The following is a 22,859-nucleotide window of genomic DNA, read 5'->3' on the forward strand; positions in this document are numbered from 1 at the left end:
ATGATTCATGCGGGAAAGGAGTGTCAGCCAGACCATGAGTAACTAATTTGGCATTTTGACACCCTGGATGAAGCTCTCCTCTTCTCTGCACATCTCTGAAGTCTTCTTGTTGAGTCTGTGCTGGTCAGTGCAGCTCTAAGGTCTCCTCTGGGGGAAGCAGTGGGGACCTGTTGCTGCGGCCTGCAGTGCACATAGACCCCTGTCCTCCATAGCAGGAGAGGAGGTGAGGCAGTGCTGGGAAAAAGGTGGGACAGAGCCACTCAACAGCTATTTGTTCTCTCCTTTCCCTCTATTTCACTAATTTGAGCACCCTGATCCTTTTTATTCTTAAATTCCTCCAGAAGCTTTTCTAGGTATGTTTCCAGCAAAGTACTTTAAATATTTCTCCCCCTTATTCTTCACATATGAGTGATCACAAATTAGAGATTTTCTCTTTTTTTTTGATACTTCATAAGTGTTGAAAAGATAGGCTGTTCTGTGTGGCTAAACAAATTACAATTTCATCACTAGCACTTAATAAAAGTTTATCTTGTTTAATTTGTAATCTTTGAAAATACTGGTAAGAGATGAGAGAAGCAGTTCAGATAATATATTAACCTCTCTGAACCTTGTCTGTTCTCTGAAACTCAACCTGAGTGCATATTGAGTATGTAGAAGCATGCCTTTCCTTCTTCTTTTAGGCTGTTCTGCCCTGTTCCTAAACTGGGACTAAGGGAATGGTTTGCTGTGAGGCCCTTGAGTTCAGCCAGACACAAAACAACTGCTAATCAGAAATTTTTGTGTATATACATGGTCTGTGACAAATGTGAGAGAAAATACTTGTTTGCTGAACTAGGAGTCCAGCTAGCTGCAGAGCCATCAAGTTGAAACCAGTTAAAAACTCCTGCCAAGCTATAAAACCATCCCAAGAAGGCATTGTGAAAAGCTCTTGAAAGAAGATGGAAAGTTATGAAATCTTAGCCAGGGAGAGCTTGCGGTGGCAAGTTTTTCTATGCAACAACTGCATGGTCACCTGCCCCAGTGTAGGACAAGGATGAATTGGGCCTATTACTAAAGCAATTCATATTTAAATGAGATTTCCAGCCCAGTTCTGCAGTTTCAAGTGGTTTTTTTAAGCATCTGCTCTTTCATGCTGATTTAGACCAAACTTGAATGCTGAATCTTTGGAGAATCATAAACAAATTGTGTTAAATTACCGTTAATGGAAACACATCACAAGGAAGGAAATGCAAGGTTGTTAATGGTATCGCTGCTTTTAACTCAGGCTGTGATGGCTGTAGACACACAGTCCTGCAGCACAGAAGTAATGTATGTAAGATCACCCACTGTTCTGAGACCTCCAGACAAGCTAAGCACAGCAGGGTGAATAGCACTGGAATTTGTTTTACAGGAAGCCTTTCATTTCCTTGCTTTTGAGGGGTTAAGTGAGGCACTTCAAGTACTGCTCTCCCATGAGGGTTGCACTAGGGAAGGGTAGTTTTAGTTTCCCTCAGGGGCTCCATAGCAGCTTTGGCAGCAGAGGCTGCTGTCGAAAGAGAACAGCCGGATGCAATGAATCATTGTATTCCCCAGCCACTCCGGCTGTGTTTCCTTCCTACCCAGCGCTGTCCACTTCTCAGACTACTGTGTCGGATGCTGGTCCCCAGCCCTGTGCTGCCACTGCTGTTCCTGATAGACAGCTATGCCCCAGAGGCTTCCAACCTTGGTTCCAGAAGGCCTGGTTTTGGGTGAAATTAATTGTTGGTGTTTTAATTGCTTCTTTTTATGTCATCTGGGGAATGGACTGAATAGAATGTGAATGTATGTTAGTATATAATAATGGCCTCAGTATGAGCTGCTGGTGGTTCTTGATAACATCAAATATTCATAAAATTCATGAACATCACACTGTCGTGCCTATGCTTGTTCAGGTGTGTCTTTGGGAAAACTCAAGCTCTGGTCAAGAGTTCTTATTTCATTGAAACCTTCTCTGGAATGTCAAGGTGTCAAAAGAGCAACCTGCAACAGCTGGATTTCTGCTGTCATGGGAATCCTGTTGCCTTTCTGGCCAGACTGGCTGGATATCCAGGTCAGACCTCACCAAGTATCTGGCCACAGCATAGATTATTTTGTGTGGGGAGTTAGGACTGTGGCCCCTGCCATACAAGCAGAGGGAAAAGAGCCCTAAATTCTCTGCCTGTCACAAGGCCCCAGTAGAAAGCCTTGGGAGATGTAGATCTAACTGGCACATTTTGATACTAGACTTTGAGAAGTCCAGCTCTTCTGCAGGAAAAACTGGAATTACGGAGTTAAAGAGCTGAGCTTGCAGGCTGTGCAGTTCCAGGGTAGGTTTTCCATGTGGTGGGCTCCCAGGCAGGGAGCTCCTTCAGCCATGGGCCATCCCACCACAGGAGTCCTCCAGCTAGCTATCACCAGTAACCAAGACTCCAAGTTCAACATTGTTTGTTTTTTGATCAGGTCAATTATCTATTAACAAAGGTCATCAGCCTGCCTTACTGATATCAATGTAATTCAATGCCAGACAGCCCAGAATATATTCTATAATACAGTTTCACTTCTACGAAAATCACATTTTGCGTGGATTTTTGAGGACTGAATCACTCTTTTTGATTTGGGTGGTTTCAATTGTGTTTGTTACTTTAAATGAAAGGAGAAACAGTTAACTTAAAAATTTCCAAAAGGAAAAAATACTTCTCTGTGGTTCTGAATCAATATGACAAGTTTCACCCCAAAACTAACCCTTTGATGATGTGATGACATATAATACGAAAAGTCTGTCATGGAGATGTGTGCAGTGCAATGAAAACCCTTCAAAGCTGATCTGATAAATCCGCTGCCAAAAGATTTCCCCTCATTAAATGTTTCATGTAAAATATGTAGACAATATTACAACAATTGTATATGTAAAATTGATAATTCAAAGCATTTTCTCATGCTTATCACAATAGTAACAAATTACATATCTTTGTAGCTGTAGTTGCCCCACCATTTCCCTATTGTAGATTTTAATTTTGTAACCACCCAGTATTAAAACAGGATATAGGACAGAGTAAAACTTGCATGTTAGGGAGTATATGGAATATGATAGCAGAAATTTCCTCTATCTTTTTTTTCTAAAAACTTATCAGATTCCTCTAGTTTCCAATTACATCATGGCCCTAAAATCCACAGATCTTTCTTCCTTTTTGTATTTCATGTTTTAAAACTTCTAAAATAATAGAATGTTCTTTACACAAAAATGTATTATTTCAATGCTAAACAAAATTCATACACATTTGACAATGTTACCTCATGTGCAAGAGTGATTGTTCAAACTTTGGATCTGATTTGTAGCCCTCTGTGACAGGGGAAGATTTCCGTAAGTGCCAAGACTTCTGAGTGGGGCTGCTCAATCCTAAACCAATGGTGTCCTCATATTAATGAACACTTGCTGTTTTAATGCAGAACTACCATTGTCAAATCAAGTTGAGTTTGAAAGGTGTATATCAGCTTTTCAGATTCTTTTTTACTATTAAAGTTCCTTATACATTTTCAAGAGACTAGTAGAGAACTGATTACAGGCAGTTAGTAGCTGATTCTCTCTAACTATAATTACATTTATGTACAGTAAAATACATAGTAGCTGCATTTTTTAGGTGAAAATGGAGAACTGGTTTTATTTTTACACCTGTATTATGTAAGCATCCTACCAATATTCACGTGCATATACATAGACACATCTTTGGGTTATTTAGCACAAAGTTTTTAGAATACACTTCATAACCTTCCTTACTTTGTGATTTTTTAATTATAAGATTTTAGAGCTATCCAAGTAGCATTAGAATACACTTCATAACCTTCCTTACTTTGTGATTTTTTAATTATAAGATTTTAGAGCTATCCAAGTAGCATAAAACTGCCATGTAGAAAACAAAACTAAATTAAAAAAACCCACCCCAAACCAATCTAAAGCAAAAAAAAAAAAAAAAAAAAAAAGGCCAAAACTAAACAAAACAACTTACTCCCCACCCCCCCTAAATTTCTGAAGACAGTTCAGCTATTCAGCAAATGTCTTGTGTATTAAACAAACTTGAATGCAGTATTACCATTTAGCCACAATAATGAACCTTGTCATTTGGTCAATCTTGTTTCTAAAAGTCTCTCAATTTTTCATCAGTTACTGGAAAAAAAATCTTTAAAGGAATGTGCGTTCCAGAAACACAGCCTGTGGTGGTCAGTGGGTATCTGTGCCAGCAATGAATGCACTTGACATAATTAAATTAGACAGCAACAAAGCAGGTGGATTATATGCTTGCTGTCATTTAAAGTATCTTTTCTGTATAGACAGAAAATTTTATTTAAAAATACCCCTAACAACAAAAAAACCCCACAAAACAAAGAAAAAAAAAAACAAACACAAAAAACCCCCACAACCTATAATATTTTTCCATCTATAGATCCTGTTGGGTTTTCTTTTCCCCCTGTGTCCTTTAAATCACAAATCAAACAATATTATAAGTAAAATCTGGAAAATTACTTGAAGTGCCTGGACTTCACATTGAGCTGCTGTTGGGAAAAAAAGAATCTGTTTATTCAGAGAACTAAAAGTTATTTTTGCTGTCATTGTTGATCTTATAAAATATTTTGTGTGAAATAAGGTAGATTATTTAAATGCATCTAGTAAAAAGGAGTTGTTTTTTTCTTGAAAACAACTCCTCACTTGTCTTTCTCATTAACCCAGTAGTTTCCATAGCAAGCACCACTCTGGGCCAATTCATGTCAGTGACTTTTATGCCATTAATCTCAATGGATGTAGTATGTGGTCCAGTAAATTATCCCCCAGTATGGTCTGCTCAGTATTACATTCGACCATGGGAATAGTGAAAACTCCTTATGAGTTTAACTGTTTAAATATATGTTCTCATGTTTGCAATGTAAATTACTGCTATTCTTTTCTAATGTTCTAAAGATTTATCAAATTATCAAGAAGTTGCAATAGGCAAGCTGTCCATGGCAATATCAACACTATTAAACCCTTTACAGACATCCTAAATATTGAGGAAAACCAACATTAATCCAGTAGAGGTAATTAGGCGTAATTGTAAAGAATTTATTGATGATGACTGCATGAGTCATATTAATATTGCTTATAAACTCTTTGGATCACCTAAAAAAGGTAATTTTGAGGATTATAGTTGAGCTCCTAAAATGCAAATCCAAAAGAAAATTTCTTGTATTTAGTATGTAGCTTTTCTTTTCTCAGCTTTGTTTTTCTACTTTGAATGAAGTCCTGCGGTGATCAGTGTTCTTCTGCTTCTCATCTTCATGAATATTATCCCATGAGCTTTTCAAAGTCAATACTTGTTTTCTAGAGTCTGTAATACTTTCCCTAAGACCAAGTTCACTTGGCAACTTAAATAACAGAATCACTTAGGTTAGAACCTCTAAGTTTATTGACTCCAACCATTAACTCTACCAAGTCCAGCACTGAGCCATATTCCCAAGCACTACATCTAGACCACTTTTAAACACATTCACGGATGGTGATTCAACCACCTCCCTGGGCAGCATGTTCCAGTGTTTGACCACCCTTTCAGTAAGAAAGTTCTTCCTAATGTCTAGTCTAAACCTCCCCTGGCACAGCTTGAGGCCATTTCCTCTTGGTCTATCACCAGTTACTTGTGAGAAGACGTTTAGGTGGTGTAGCAGGTCACTGATCATTTCCTCTTGGATTATGAAGTTCTTATTCTGCCCCACCTCCCCATTTTCCAGCTCAGGGGGTTGGCTTTCTAGGGAACAACCAGTTCTACTACTAAAGTCTGAGGCAAAGAATAGGGTAGTCACCTCTTTTTGTCATGAAATGCCAGGAAGTGGGAGCAAACTGGGATTGCAAAAGAACCAAACACACATACAAATTGCATTCAAAGGAGTGGACATTCGTACCAAGATTTGTAAATTGTTTTGGGGCCTGGTCTTCACAATGCCATGTGCCAAACTAGATTTTGTATATTCTCGTGCTTAGCTTTTGAACTTGGATTAACACCACATTTTTTTTCCTCCCTATCATAATTTCACTTAAAATAATTTGGTTTTACTTTGGCATTCTTTAAGCAAGATCAAAATCATACACCTTCTCTTTCGTATTCTCGTTAATACCAAAGCTGCAGCATAAATAATGTTTATGTGTGCTGGCAAAGTGCTTTTATACTTGGATTCCTCATTAAATTACATTCAATTTCAGTTATAATAAGTGTAATCCATTTGATACTGTTGACCCGAATTCCCCCGCTGCAGTTCTGAATTGATATTTGCATATCTGAGTCAACTGAATAACATTCAAAATCACGTCAGCCTTCAAATCTGAAAAATGTCCTTTTCCAACATAATTCCAGGGGTTGTGACTAAGTTATATTGCAGCAATATATTTCTACAATGCTTTACAGCTCTTGGTGCACTTTAATCTTGCTACTTCCTTGGCTTACGTGACACTTCACTTATCTGTACCATATCTCTGTAAACACCTTATGAGAACACTGACCATCAGGAAGCAGAAGCACCTTTCTGAAACTCATTCCTGGGCATCTTTTCTGAAATCATATTTCTTCTCCCTGTCACACTTCTTAATCATTCCTCTTCTGCAATAAATTGTTATTTCTCTCCCTGTTAGAATTCTTTCCTGTCATTCATCATGTTATGAGTACCTTTTGCTTGAGAACAAGAACAAAATCCCAGTAGAATTCAGAAAGCCTTTAACTCTTTTCCTTTCTCACGATGTAGAAAATAGATAACTTCACTCAGAGTGTCATCCTCTTTGTAAAAGTTTCATTGATTGTTTTGTTTTTGAGTTTTGGGGTGCTTTGGGAGAAATGGCAGTTTGGAAATATGGCTAATGGAATGGCTATTTTGAATTATCAGTATTGTGAGTGTTAAGTTCAGTTTTATAATCAGAGTGTCTGGATAAGGATGCTTTTGAAATTTTTTTCAACTTTAGTCTGAAAATTGTTTAATAGACAATGGGGACCTTGGAAGATCCTGGAGAGGAAACAGTTTTATTGAGTCATTGCAGAAGATCAGCTCTACAGTTGAAAGCATGAGTTTATTATTTCATTTGACCTTTGATCAAGCTCCGTGCTCACAATTATAGCATATGCAGAGGCTCTGCAGAAAGGAAGTAGTCTTAAAACTTGTTTATGTATTTCCTTTTTCATGTATGTTGGGGGCACGGGATCAGCCCTATTAAATAGATCATGTAATTTCACAGGTATAAAACTGATGACTTGCACAGCAATTGCTGAGAAGTCAAGATCAAGCTGTGAATCATGTTCATCTGTCTTTTAAGATCTTTGGGATAAATAAGAAAAAACAATATACTTGAAGATTCAAGTCAGTCATTAGGACAAATGTTGCAAGATTGTTGTTTGGGACTGCTGAGAAGGTCTTCAAACAAGTCAGAAAAAAATCTGTCACTTTTGCTATATTGATCCTGCTTTGTTGTTAGTGAATGAAATGGCTGATTTCCTGATATGCTTTTGCGCTCTGTTTTCTATGATTCTAATTTCTCAGATGTATCTTTGGGCTGACTGTTTACCTGTAGATTTTTGGGTAGCAAAATATGGTCTCAAATAAAACCATGGCAGAATGCTGTCTTAATCCTTTATTCTAAACAAATATCTAATTAAACCACTTACTTCAGTATCACACGGGTTTTCTCATTTGTTGACTCAGGCAGGATGAGGGCAGAAGAATGCTGCTGAACACCTGATTACATTATTTACAATGGAAAAACTATATAGACAAACACAAGGAGTGCTGGCTCAGCATTCAAAACTGACATAAATAAAATACTGGAGGCCAAATTAAGCTTTTACTGTTTTCTTAAATTGGCAAATGCAAATACATTTCTCCATAATTTATGTCTTGACAGATGATAATGAGTGTGAAAATGCTACTCAACCTTGTGGAGAGCATGCCAATTGCACAAACACGGTAGGAAGTTATTTCTGCATGTGTGCACCTGGCTTCAAATCCAGCAATGGTCAACAAACTTTTGTACCTAATGATGGAACCTCCTGTGTGGGTAAGTCATTAATGTCTGCCAGCTGGCTTTATGTTGTCATTCTTCTGTTACTGCTGCTGTTAATTACAGAAATCTAGGAAAATGCTTTCAGATTTGTGAAATTTGGTGTCAGGATGTAAAATACCCACAGTTTGAACTGGTATAGATTTATTATTCCAGTTCAAGCAGTTCTCACTGATAATGGCAGCTGCCATTGCTTTCATTAACACTTCAATCTTCACTGTACTCCTAATATTTTTAATTCACATGTCACTGTTTTAGACAATGAATATATACTTAAGGTAACACAGAAACCCCCAACCCAACCAATTATACCCCTGTTTCACTGATCTGTGAGCAAGACAGTTATAGTTTTAAAACAAAGCAGAGTGACAAGGTATTTTGTGTTCAGGTCACTCAGGACCAACTAAATTCCTTATACATTTGACCTACTATTCTCCTTTTGTTTGGGGGCTTTGGTTGGGATATTTTTACTAACATTTCATGTCTGATCAAAAGCAATGAGCAAGATCAGAAGTTATCCTACTTCCCATGCCATCACCAGCCTCTGTTTCTGTAGTGGCTGGATGGAACATGTACAAGATTACAGGAGAGGAAAAGGTCTCTGCAAAAATGTTATTTCTGAATAACTATGTAATCCTTTAGGATTTCCTTTGAATGGAAGAACTGCAACTATTCCTTTTTTTCAAATTCCTAGTAATTTTCTCTATATGTTGCAACAGTCCTCAGGAAATGGGAAAATAAATAAATCCATTGCCCCTTATGCTGTCTCATTCTAGATATGTCTCATGTGAGGCTGTGAGTGCTGACATCCTTTCTTCCTACTGCTCTTAATATCAGCAGAATGGCTGCATATTAAGCCAGACAGTGATCTAATCAACATTTCTTTCCCATTGCTCACATCCATCTTAAAAGGGCTCTGCTTTATCCAGCCACTATGAGTTGTTCTTAAATTAACTGGGGCTGAGACTATTAGCACATTGAGCTGTAAATATTCTCACCATTTCTGGCCCAGGCTTTGATTTTTACCTTATGACATTTCCTCAACTTCAGAAGTTTTGCCTTTAAAGTTATTTCCCTGACCGTTCTTGTGTCGTATTTAGCTTTTTACCATAGGTTGCCAATATTTTTTATTATTATTATTTTGCTCTCTTTACTGGGTAGACTGATCTTTTTTTATCCTCTACTGGGGGTTAGTTTACCACTTTTCATCTCCTTTTTGCAAATCCGTATGGGAGGAGCTGAGAGCTTCCAAAACTCACACTGAAATAATTACCTGTGGGCACCTTTTCTCATTAAACAAGTGTGCCAGGTAGTGAGTCCTAAAGACAACCTTTTGATCCACAATTAATTTTCTACTTTATCTATCAGAGAAACCATAATAGGATATTTTGTACCTGATGGATCTGGTGCTACAGATGGTACATGTGACTTGCACGCAAGCAGCTGAGAGTAGTGTATTCAGGCTGTATACGCAGCTGAAGCAAACACCAAAGTTGTAATTGAAAATACAGTGCAAGTTATCTAGTACAGACTGGAGGAGAGAGCTACCAAGTATCCATCCTATCCAAGTTTATAGGCCCCCAAAACATTTCAAGGTTCTGCAGTCTTAAGATTTCTTTTTAATATATGTGCGTAATGGATATAGCAGTAGCTTTAAAAATGCAGTGGTTGGGTTTTGGTGACTATGCCATTATGCAGCTTATTTGTTTATAGTCAGATGCCATCAAGTGCACAAGTCTATGGGGCCTGATAGGGTCCATCCACAAGTCCTGAGGGAGCTGGTGGATGCAGTTGCTAAGCCTCTATCCATCATTTTTGAGAGGGCATGGTGGTCTGGTGAGGTTCCCACTGACAGGAAAAAAGGTAACAAATGCCCTGCTTTTAAAAAGAGGAAGAAGGAAGACATGAGCAACTACAGGTTGGTCAGTCTCACCTCTGTGCCCGGCAAGATCATGGAACAGGTTCTCCTGGAAAATCTGCTAAGGTATATGGAAAACAAGGAGAAGACTGGTGACAGACAACATGGCTTCACTAAGGGTAGATCATGCGTGACCAATCTGATGGACTTCTATGACAAGGCTACAGAGACAGTGGATGGTGACAGAGCAACTGACGTGCTCTACCTGGACTTCTGCAAAGCATTTGACACTGTCCCACACAACATCCTGGTCTCCAAACTGACAAGACATGGATTTGACAGATGAACCATTGGGGGATAGGTAATTGGCAGAATAATTGCATCCAGAGAGTTGTGGTCAATGGTTCAGTGTCCAAGGGGAGGCAAGGGGTGCGTGGTGTTCCTCAGGGGTCGGTATTGGGACCAGTGCTGTTTAACATCTTTTTTGGAGACTTGGAAAGTGGGATTGAGTGATCCTCAGCAAGTTTGCTGATGATACCAAGCCCCATGGTGGGGTTGACACCCTAGAGGGAAGGGATGCTATCCAGAGGGTCCTTGACAGGCTGCAGAGGTGGGCCAATGCCAACCACATGTTGATCAAAAAGGCTAATTGCAAGGTTTGGCAGCTGGGTTGGCATAACCCCAGGCACAAATACAGGTCGGGGGGAGAATGGCTGGAGAGGAGTCCTGAGGAGAAGGACTTGAGGGTGGTAGTAGATGAGAAACTTGACATGAGCTGCCAGTGGCACTGGAGCCCAGAGAGCCAATTGTGTCCTGGGCTGCATCAAAAGAAGTGTGGTCAGCAGGGCCAGGGAGGTGGTTCTGCCCCTCTACTCTGGTAAGACCCCACCTGTGGAGTCTGTGGAGTACTCTGGAGCCCCCAGCACAGGAAAGACTTGGAGCTGTTGAAGAGGGTCGAGAGAAGGGCCATGAAGGTGATCCAAGGACTGGAGCAGCTCTGCTATGAAGACAGGCTGAGAGAGTTGGGGCTGTGAAGCCTGGAGAAGAGAAGGCTCCGGGGAGACCTTCTAGTGGCCTTTCAGTATCTGAATGGGCTACAGAAAAAGCTGGGGAAGGGCTTTTCACCAGAGGAGGTAGAGATAGGACAAGGGGTAATGGCTTTAAATGCAAAGAGAGTATATTTAGGTTAGACATCGTGAAGAAATTCTTCACCATGAGGGTAGTAAAGTGCTGGAATAGGTTGCCCGGGGAGTTTGTTGATGTCCTCTCCCTGGAGGATTTTAGGCCAGGTTGGATGAGGCTTTATGCAGTGTGGTCTAGTGTGAGGTGTCCCTGCTCATAGCAGAGAGGTTGGAACCTTATGATCTTTAAGGTCCACTCCAACCTTAACCATTCTATGACTCTCTTAAACCTACCCAAAGTTTCCAGTGGTACAAGTGTGATACAGCACTGTCTGTGAGTCCATATCAAAGTTCATGGGCATTTCTCCCCAATTTTGATTCTCTATTAAACTGAATACAAAGTTTTTTATAACCCTTCAAGGCAGTGGATCAAAAGTACAGTTGGGACAACAGCTTTGGGTAATGTCAGCTCACCCTTAAACCAACAAGAATGTTGATTTTTGAGTTGAGGGTCAGCAGTATTTCATCCATGTTATCAGACAGAATTGGTGAAGCCATTACAATGATACATGCAGGTAGAGGAAGAACTGAGGATTGGGAAGGGAGAAAGAAAAAAGGGAAGGAGAAAGGAAATGAAGAAGAAAAAAGGAGGAATGCAGAGCTGTGATATTTCTGAAGATGACATTTTTCTGCTGCCCTGAATGTGAGCTATTAAAATTTATTTACTGTGCAAAAGCCAGGTTTTTTCCTTAGACTTCACATTTTGTTGAACATTCAGCAGCAGATAAAAAGGTGAAATATAAACCTACCTTTTTCACCCTGGTCAACAGAGTAAAAACATGAAAATGGCCATCTATAAAATGAAAGCAACATCCATGCCACTCTGCCTTTTCCAGGAACATGCTATTAGTTTTCTTCAGGTTTTTCTCAGCTTCTTCAGACAGTCCTGGGAAAGCATCCATTCTCCCTTGCATCCTTATCTGTGACAGGGGAGCTGAGCAGTGGATGGGATGTGGCATTATGCTGCATTGCTAACTTTTCTTTTACCTGTGCCATTCGTAGGCTTTTTCATTTTTACTTTGTATGTCCTGCTGCCTCCCACAGTATGGAGACACAGGGAGGGAACATCTAGTCCTTTGCGATTGGACTTTTCAATCACTTGCAAGCTACTAATAAGCAGAAGGCACAATGTAGACATCAAGCTGTCTTGACTGACTGGTGAAGAATCAAAGCGATGTAGGTACAATCCAGTAATTGGCAAGACTGAACATAAAAACAGTTCTCAGTACTTTTAATTTAATTGGAATTTCCTTGCCTGCTGCAGTAAATGAGGAGTTACAAAGCACAGAAATAAAATAAAAGGTTATAAATCTGTTTCCACACTAGCTTAAGTGGTGGTGGTGATACTATTTTTCTGATCGAAGCTATCATAAAAGCTTCAAAGTTCAGCTCCAGGATTTGTTTTGAATATTTACTAAAAAGACCGGGCTTTTTGCAGAGCTATGGAAAATGCTCTTGTATTTAAAAAGCTGCTGTTCCTCAACCTTTGCTCAGGAATGTTGCCTGTAAAGACTGTTCACATAAGCCTTGGCAGCCCAGCCCTGCTCCCACAGCAGATCAAGGAGGACGGTTTGCGATCCTTGTCCGAAAGCTCCAGTAAAATTGGATTACAGAAAGCACTGACAAGCTGTTGTCTGTGTGTGGTCCAACAATTGCATATTCAGTTAAAAAGGCATAAATACAAAATATAAAGAAACAAAAACCTACAGCTACTGCACACCATGTTTCAAAGGAGTAACTTAAAAAGCAGCATTCTTGCAACTGTCACAAATTGTTGCTGCTCCTAACAATCTCAATTATTTACAAGGGATATGAAGCTGATTAGTACCTTGCAAGATCAGGCATATTGCCTTTTAATTTTGTCACCCAGGAGATTATTTTTTTTTTCTTCAGGAAACAGTAAATTAGATAGGCGTGATATGGACTCATTCCATATGGACAACTCAACTGCAGGAAGTTTATTTGCATATACTCAACAGGGTGCCTCTATCAGACTTTAAATAAGCATCCTGTTGCCAGAGATGTGCCTTGGTGCTTGAGTTTCTGCTAATGTTCTGGATAATCCTGACTTCTCATTAAAATCTTCATTATACTCAATATCTGACATAATTACAAAAAAAGGGTAATTTGTATGAATGCCCGATAACAACAAATAAATGCTTTATCAAACTAAGTTCATGAAAAACAAATTATCCTAATAATTTTGAAACACTTGCATCAGTAAATCATATGGAAATCTGATACTAAGCAATGGTAGTCTGGAAAGTGTTCAATTTTATTATTTTTTTTAAGAAGTCATTCTAGGTTTTAGCAAAGGTTCTAGTCAATTGCTGGTGTTTTAGCACGGTGTTACATGCTGACTATCATAAGATGTACATGTCCTTCTCTATGTCGCTGACAAGGCCAAAGAATTCTTTGGTATAAGGCTGATCTGTGTTCTTGTTATAAAAAACAGTATTGTAGTGGGTTTCACCCTTGCCACTTCAATTCATTCAAAGTTTGTGTCTTACATGGAATCACACAACAGGGCACTGACAGGCACTCACTGCTTTCAAAAGAGCTTTATAATTTACTGGTGTGAGAGGTTATTTAAATGTTGATAGTAAGAACTTTAGCCTTATGTCTTTAAGTAACAGCATTTAATTATGAGGTAGCCACCCCCGTACTTCACTTTTGCAGGATATAATAATGTGTAGCCCGGTTAGCTCCATGACTATGAATACTGAGGTCACAGGAACTGTACTAATACAGATAATACAAAACGCAGCTCATTAAAGAGAAAAAAAAAATAATTAATGCAGTTTGGGCCTTCAAATATGGGAAAAATCTACTGCCTTAATTCACGTAATTATAATTTAACTTCATACTTTAAACTTCAGTGCTTGTGCCAACCCATTCAAACAGAGAGATTCCCTGGTGGCTCGCTCTGCAGGGCAGAGGTGGTTGTGCTGGAGAGGGTGAACGCTCTTCCAGCCTCATCTCTCCTTCCCTCCTCTGCCCTGCCAGAGTCTGAACAGCTTTTCAAATGGAAGTTCTTTTACCATTAATAAGGAATGTTCCACAAAGTTACCAGAAATGCTGTCTGAATGAGTAGATGGCACTAAGGTGGTCTTCCTGTTCCTTCAGACATCTTTCTGCATTCCCTGGATATATCCACAGACATGCAGTACATTATTCTTCCACAGTTTCCATGTCTCTAGCAACATTATTTAACATACATTATTGCTCATTTGTGTTATGTTTCCTTTGGAAAACCACCCAAAATTGTGTATCAAAATAAGAATGCAAAAATGGTTCCTATATGCTAGTAGTGCATCTCCAGCCCCCTAGATCTGCTTTCTGTCTGTTCTTAAAACCTATATGGCTGCACAAAGTTCTCCTATCAATTCAGATAGCTATTCTCCACTAATCAGTTAATCAGTTCTTCTTTTTCTCCAGTTTCTTTCTCAAATTCAGTGTCATGCCAGTTTTAACTTAGCTTGTCTTCCTGTCTGGTTCATCCATTCCCCTCTCTACATTTACTGTCCTTCAATTCACTTTTTAGCCTATTCTCCTCTCAGACTGTTCCTTTAAACCTACTCATGTGTCACTTTTTCATTTTTCAACTTTGTTCATCAGATATACCTGTCCCAAAGCTGTTCAGTCTTTTCTCCTTCCCAGTGCAGCATTTCACAGAATTATTTGGTGGTGTTCCCAGTTTACTTTGTCTGTTGAGTTATTTGATCTTTTGTTTGTCCTTAGCCAAACAAATAATGCACAATAATCCCTACTCCAGCCAGAGAGTTAGTACCCAGCCCTCCTAAATTGATCAATTCATGGATTCCCTTACCGGAATTAATCTGTTTTACTCTTGGACTGTGCCCCACCAGTTACTGAACCTGTCTACCTAATGGCAAATTACCTAGAAGCACAACTTTAGGCAAATATAATTTAAATGTGGATTTAAGAAAAAAAAAAAAAAAAAGAAAAAAAAAATGACGTGCAAGCATTTTTAAAGGGCACAGAGCTTAAATCTTAGATTAATGAGATGGATAGTGTGATCTTTTGTAGCATCTTTTAAAAGCTGTCACTTAAAAGAAAAGGCTGCCTTTTTCTTTTTCTCTTCTAACTAATCAGAAGGCTGAGAAAATCTGTTTAGTCTAATCTCTCGAAAATGGATTTCAGATTATTTGCATCATGCTGAGCATTTTATCATAGAATTAATAGTTAAATGCATAGTTTTAAAATATGAAGGATGCAACATTATATAGTAATAAAAATAGTGGTATAAAAATGTGATCAATTATGATTTATCCTTCTAATCCTTGAGTATTATAATTGAAAGGTGTTTTGCCATTAAGTTTGCCTTTTTAGCTTTTGCTTTTTTAATTCCATGAAATTTTATTATGAAACTGCTTGCAGTGTGCAGGGCTATTATCAACAAAGCAGCAAGGTGTTAATCTGTAAATACTTACTAAAAAATTCAATTTCTCACAATATTTGCAGATGTAGATGAGTGCAGCAACGAAGGAACTGTTGCCTGTGGAGATCACGCAAAATGTGAAAACGTGGATGGAGGGTTTAACTGCTTCTGTATGGAAGGTTATCAACCATCCACAGGAAAACTGCAGTTTAAGCCAAATGATGGCACTTCCTGCCAAGGTACATGATATTATAAAGGTTTATGTGTTATTATAGAGCTACATCTTCTGAGAAACCCGCCAGTGCCTCTTTATCTTCAGTTAGATTAATCAGCAAGACATGAAAAAGGGGAGAGCTGTGGCATCTACGTTTCCTGAGAATAGAATAATTTTGTAAATGTATTTTTGCTAACCAGTGTGATGAAATACATTTGAAATAATGGATACCTCCTTAGAGTTGTCAGATCTGTACTTCTCTGTGAGAATTTGAGCTTTCTTGTAACTTCACTTGTGGAAGTCCCAAGGAAAGAGGCCAGACTCTCTACCTGATAAAACAAAGGCACAGAGTCTAATCCCATGCTGTAACTTTGGCCAAGATAAAGTCTTAGTAGTTGAAGTTTGAGAATGAAGTGCTCCATCTCATGTGCATAAATACAGAATGCTGGTGGTATGGGCAATTCCTCAGAAAAGAGCTCTTACAATGAGTATATATTGAATAGTAATTAAGCTGCAATATATAATTTGTTTCTTTTTAATTTCTGCAGAAAATCCGAAGGCCAAGTGTGAGTTATACAAAGACTGCATAACTGAACATATTAACAGAACTTTAGTGGGAGTAAGTAGCATTGGTTTATAAATTAATTTTTAAATCCTTTAATTGTTCTGTTTGAAACTGTTTCAATTATAATAGTTCTTAAAGAGCTTTTAACAAATGCTTGAATCATGCAATTGAACTTAAGCATGTTTACAGAAGTCTCTTTATTCATTTCAAATTATTTGAACTATGTTGCATGTTCAAACCGTGATAATAACTTGCTGGGAATCTGTGTGTTCTGTTTCTATCAAAGTAAGTCATGATGCATGAAAAATTCAGAAGTGTGGTAATCACTCAGCTGTTTCTGTAATTTTTGAAGTTACACATTGCTGCATTTGCTGATGTGCCATTATTTGCTGGTTTGGAGTGAGAGGCAGGAAGATAGCTCACAAAAGTAATGACAACAAGTGACAAAAGAGAAAATGAAGCAATACCATCCTAGTATTTTAGTATATTTTCTTCTCAAAGGATAATGGTGGTACAGAATTTACAAACTTTGGAACTCTGGACTCAAGATGTTTTTCACCAGAAGTAGAGATTCCTGAAGTAAATTTAAAAATTAATAAAGAATTCACTACTCATTAGTCTGGAGCTATAGTATTGTCTAATTTAAAAGGATAAATGAAACACAAGTGTAAGTAAATTAAAACCAATTGTATATATTTGCATTTTATATTTAGCAGTTTGCTGAAGTTACAAGATTCAGAAATACATTAAATTAAAGCCTTTTATTTACCTAGTGTAAGATACACGTTGCGTTAACATGCCTTCTATGTTAACATGCAATGTAATACATCATATTATATATAATATATGCTTACCACACTTATGTGCAACATGGTCAATGCCATGTAGGACCTTAGAGACAGAAATTTTTTTTTTAAATGTGAAGTCAAACTAAATTTAAAGTAGTAAGCCAAAATACCTCCATTTTATGTAATAACAGTGTGTTAGCTTTTAGCCTATGTTCTTGTTCTATTAAGTTTCAAGATGCAGCATGCCCTATAAAAGCTGTTCAGTAGCAGAGATTACAGATCTTACAAAATCAGGTGTTGAGGGGCTTTTTGATAGATAAAATCTCATTAAATTTCAGTATCATGAAGTAAGAATTCTTTTCTTATTCAGCCATTAAGCTAAAATTTGCAATCTTAGTCTTAATCTCAACCTCTCTAGCCTATTATTTTTAAACTAATTGTAATGTAAGTGCATTTGGTAGTTCATAAACTGAAGTGGTGAAGGTAAAATAGGAAGTACAGTTTCATTGAACTACATGCTTTATAATCTGTAGTTGAAAAAAATCAATCACAAAATATAGAAATACTGCCCAATTACTCCCACCTCTTCAGCTAAAATTAACATAAAAGAGTCAAAAGAGTAACTATACCATTGATATTTAATTATTTTTGCAGAATGCTTTCTAGTTCATTTTGGAGCACTAGGATAAATAAAACTCAGCTGTAGTAGTTAAACACGAAGTGTAATGAAAGCACAGAATTCAGTCATTTGCACTGGGTTTACTTTCACTTACACAAATATTACTTTAACTGTTTCATTAACATGTGAGTCCTTGTATTTTTCAGATTAGTCATTTAAAAACACCCCTGGAGATGCTGCAAGAAATTAATAAGGATACTTTGGGACCACTTTTACCTGTAGATGTGATTTCATATGTTGAAGCACTATCTTACTCATCACTGAATCCCATGCGTTACTCTGTTGCTGACAGTGAAGCACTTCGGAATACAACCATTAATGTGAGTGGATCAAGCCTTAGAGTTGTGGAGTTTTTTCTTACTTCCCAAATAGCGTATGGATCTTTTGCTTAAAAACATTCTTTTATTTACAGGTTTTTGTTAACACTGTAAACAATTTTTTACAAAAAGACAAAATGACAGTCTGGGAAGCTCTTCCAGGAGATAACCAAAGGCGGATCCTGACTAAGCTGCTGCATACAGCAGAACACGCAACGCTTCTCATGTCGCAGAACTTCAAAAAGACAACCCAGCTAGATGCTAATGCAAGTGACGTAGGTAAGATAAAGAAAATTAATCTAAGGTGTTCCTTAGGTGTGGATTACACTGAGAGGTTTTTCAGCACAATTATGAAGATTAGAAATGGTGTTATGTGAAATACACAGGTGTTAATTTGTATGAGTTTTATAACTAACGTCTGACTTTCAGTGTAGGTATCATAATTTTCAAAGGTGGAACATTTGAGCCCACAGCCCAAAAAAAAAACTTGAGTGGCTGTGGGAAGTTGTCCTTTTAGCTTCTCTTTCAATCTTTTATTGTAGTCAACCCGTCAAAGTGAATGTACATGCATCTTATATGCACAAACTTATATGCACAAACTTATATGCATAAAAACACCAGTGAAATGAAAATTGCATTTGCTCTATAGAGATTTTTGGTTCAATGAAGGTATTGTAAATTAACTTGGAATAAGGACTGTACCTTGCAAGTCCAATCTTGTGGGGCTTTATTTTTTGAGAATTTTTTCTTTTTTGGAGGAAATTCTGAGGAGAATTGCTTAGTTTCTGCTGGACCATTCTCATCTCCTACTTTGACCCCGTGTGCTGGTGTCTTCACAGCAACTTTACAGATTTTCCTGCAGTAATAATAATTTTACCATTCCTTCAGTGAGAGCAGAGTAAGGCTAGTACCAGCTGCTTTTGCAAATCCTAATAAAGAACTGCTGATTCCTTTGGCAATGGCCACTCTTTCATTTTCGGTTTTCTCAATGTACTCAAACTGTATGTGACCTGATTTCCTATTTCAGATTCAGTACAGCCCTTCAGTGCCCCTTACTGTTTTATCATTTTATAAGACAACTTGATGAGAGAGATTCCTCCTTTAGTCCCAAGGCAGGTCAAACCACCTGTTCTTCCCTCGCTTTTTTCAAACTAAATTAGCAGAAGTGATGAAAAGATAGGGAGGAATTTGATCTGTGACAGAAACTCTGCAGAAGCAGATTTCTGTTAGTGCAAAGCAGCTCTGGGTGTGCAGCAGATCCAGAGCAGTGCCAGGAGCTGGTTGTAAAGCTTTCTCCGCTTCACCCCGGCTGAGAGCAGAGGCTCTCGCAACTGCAGGGTTGAGGCCATGAAGGTTAAGAAGAGAGAAGGCTTTGGGTGCAGCCCTTGTTGACATCAGTGTGGGCATAAGTTAGACCAAGGTGGCAAAAAGAGCTGATGAAGAGAAGGGGAAGGAATTTCTATGTTGAAAGATCTCTAATTTTTGTGTTTGATTTTCTTCCAAAATGGGAAATTCCATGAGCTCTTTTCCAGCTGACCCCAAACACTAATATTTTTTATTATTGCTTCTCAGCACAAACATATTTTCCATAGGGCTTATACATGCCCCACACATCTATTCTGGGACAAAACCCAAATCGTTACCCCTCTCTCTTGACTGCTTTTTATGTTGCAAGCTCTTGAGCTACAAGCGTTTGAAAACTCCAGCCACAGAAAATTATTTCTTATGTCCTGACAAACATTTTCTGACAGCTGGTCTATTGAATAGCTCGTATTATTTTTGTGTGCTGTGCTATAAGCAATGCAGATGGTCTAGCTTAGTGATATTCCTCCATCAGTCAAGTTTTAGATTTGTTTGCTGTTGTTTTGTTTTTTAAAAAGGCCTGATTGACTTTTTTTTTTATTCCCATCCGGAGTGATTGAAACTCAGCACTATAATGAACCAAGTAAAGAGCTCAGTGTCCTCTAATGTAGTTTTTGTCCTGAGGGGTGATACTTGTTTGTTTGCTTTTTGACAAGACACATCGTTACTTCATGGTGCAATGTGCATTTGGTAGCATGGATAGATAACTATAAAATATATACTTTTCAAAAATTGGCTTTTATCAAATGTTACTATTCAGTAGAGAATTTCATGCTTTGCTTTTTATAATTGTGATTTGTGGTCCCTTTCAGAAATGCATTTTTAATAAAGCAATAGCTCTTCCTAAAGTAACCTACATTATTCTTTCCAGTGCCTAATTTAATGCAAGGTAAATAAAAGACTATATTTTTCATGGAAAGAGTAGAAAGTGTGAGAGCAAAATGTATGCATGAAAACAACAAAACATAGAGGTTTAAGCAAACATGCGATATTAATAACATTTTTCTTGAAATATTTGGCACAATGATAAATTCTTAAAATTCACAGTAATTATGCAATCCAATAGCACATTTATTAACCCAATGGTAAGTTATGGTAGACCATAATGGAGCTGTGATCTATACGGTATTTTTCTTCTTTTGCAGCACTCAAAGTTTTTGCTTTTGATTCACATCACATGAAACACATTCACCCTCATGTATACACGGGAGGAGATTATATAAAAATCTCTCCAAAGAAGAGAGAGGAATCTCATCCTAATGGTAAGAAAAAGAAAAGGTTAGTAAGTAGGTGGGTTAATAAACACCTTGGGTAGACTTGTACGCACTAGTAAAAAGCCAAATATGCAGCTTACCAAGACTGAGCTTCAGCCCTGCTACATACAAGGAGTCAAGGTATTTTTATCACTATCTCACCCCTTTATTGTCTCAAGCCTGATATTTCTAACATTTCTAGAGGCACAGTAAGTATCCAGTTAATTTTTCAACTCAGAAAGCTGAACTTTATCCTTTTCTCAGCCATAGATCTGCAGTGTGACTTTGGATGGGCCCCTTCAACCGCCTGTGTCAGTCCTCCACCAAAAATTGGTGTATCCTTTCTATTTAGAGAGCAGCGGACTGGGCCAAAACAATGTTTTCTTCAGTACTAAAACCAGTAGGACCCAGATCTTGGCTTGGACCTCAGAATCCTACAGAAATGCTTTACAACAACTGTCATTACTAAAATATAGAAATGGCTCACAACTGCTGTCATCATTAAAAATAAATACATCTGTTTAAACAGCTCTGGAATGAAACCTCCCAACCTAATAAACACAGAAAATATTTTTTTAGGTCATAGTCTTCCAGCTAATCTGAAATGTAACAGTATCTAAAATTATGGTTTACCTTTGTACCAGGAAGCAAAAGCACATGTTTTCAAATCAGCATGGAATCCTAAAATACCTTTCACTTTACTGTATGTGTCTTCCATCCTGGCTCCAGTGTAATGGAAGCCAAAGCAAGCCATGTACTTCAGAGAGGCCCAGTATTTATCTCAGGTCTGAGCCATTTTAGTTTATGAGACTTGACACCATGTGTGTAGCCAATTGCAGAACAGCAGTGAGCATATATTACTCCAGAAAAAAAAAATATATGCATATATCTAATTAGAATTTCCAATGCGAATACACATTTTTATTTCTAATGGCAGTTGCGTTGTTTTAAATAAAGCTATATTTCATTGTCTCGAAAACATTTTTATAAGTATTCCACAAAGATTCCATCTGTTTTGCATATTTTATGCAATAGCAGTAATAATGTTGATTGTTTATGGTTTCCCTTAATGTCTTCAATTTTGTTCTTCTATAAAAACCCCACAAACTACTAAATATGGTCTGTTTGATTGATAGGCACGGTTGCAGTTGTCTTTCTGCGGTATAGCAACATTGGTTCTTTGCTTTCATCGCCTAAAAACCACTCCTCAAAAGATCCTTCAGAACAGAGACAGACAGTAAGCTCATCAGTTATAGCTGTTGCAATTAGCTCAAATCCACCTACGCTGTATGAGCTCGAGAAAATAACATTTACCTTAAAGTATGCCAAGGTAAGGGTTTTTTTTATTATCAACATCAAATAAAACAAAACAATAGCTAATTATTTTATGCAATGTAACTAGACCTGCAGTGTATGATATATTGAGACATAATTATGTTGTATGGTGATGTGCATTTAATCTTATTAGAGAAATAAATTACAATCTCTAATGTGACATCCTAAGTGCAATATACTAAATACAATACAGCTGAAAAGTGTCATGGGACTAAAGCAAGGGCAACAGTGGCTTCTTTGCTGGGTTGCAGTACGAATAAACTGTAGATGCCTGAACCGGACAACATTACAATATCCTGACTATTCTGTATTTAGGTGGGTTTTTCTGAAAGTTTTTCAGTTGGTTAAAAAAACACACTAAAAGAAATAAATGAAGAAATGCTTCTAAGTTAATACAAAAAGTTAACTTGTAGCTGGGAGTTAATAGTAGAATCTACAGTATTGCAGCATTATTGTTTCTGAAATCTGAACACATTCATTTAAAACTGAGAATTTTACTTCCAGGATATGTAGATTTTGCTGACTTCATAAGTATATGAAGAATCATCTTACAGGCACAAAGAATTATCAGAAGCATAATGAGAAAGCGAGACTCTAGGGAGGTGGGCAGTGGGTCAAGGTGCTACCCTTGGTTATGCAGCTTTTAAATTTGTTATTTACCTTCTAATATTTGAGCTAGAGATCACCTTCTGAAAAATTTGCATCTATTTATACAGGATGTAGTACAGTGGAGACCTTATCTTTGACTAGTGCTAGTAAGCACTAGCTGTAATAAATAATACTAAAGGTTTTACTCACCTTTGTCATCGCGCCTGATACAGCAGGTGTGACATGACCCTGGCTTTC

General features: G+C 37.8%; 1 protein-coding gene across 3 annotated transcripts in view; it reads left to right on the plus strand.

Moving 5' to 3' along the window:
• ADGRL4 (adhesion G protein-coupled receptor L4) overlaps nucleotides 1-22,859 on the plus strand; it is a 76,013-nt gene that overhangs the window by 31,637 nt on the left and 21,517 nt on the right. For all 3 annotated transcript variants that reach the window (XM_051625161.1, XM_051625160.1, XM_051625162.1), the window contains 7 exons: nucleotides 7,904-8,056; nucleotides 15,584-15,739; nucleotides 16,263-16,333; nucleotides 17,893-18,066; nucleotides 18,159-18,342; nucleotides 20,571-20,687; nucleotides 21,815-22,008. In XM_051625161.1, coding sequence (XP_051481121.1) covers nucleotides 7,904-8,056; nucleotides 15,584-15,739; nucleotides 16,263-16,333; nucleotides 17,893-18,066; nucleotides 18,159-18,342; nucleotides 20,571-20,687; nucleotides 21,815-22,008 — 1,049 coding nt within the window. The remainder of the gene's footprint in view (nucleotides 1-7,903; nucleotides 8,057-15,583; nucleotides 15,740-16,262; nucleotides 16,334-17,892; nucleotides 18,067-18,158; nucleotides 18,343-20,570; nucleotides 20,688-21,814; nucleotides 22,009-22,859) is intronic.

Source organism: Apus apus, chromosome 7 (assembly GCF_020740795.1).
Source record: "Apus apus isolate bApuApu2 chromosome 7, bApuApu2.pri.cur, whole genome shotgun sequence".
Taxonomy (NCBI): domain Eukaryota; kingdom Metazoa; phylum Chordata; class Aves; order Apodiformes; family Apodidae; genus Apus; species Apus apus.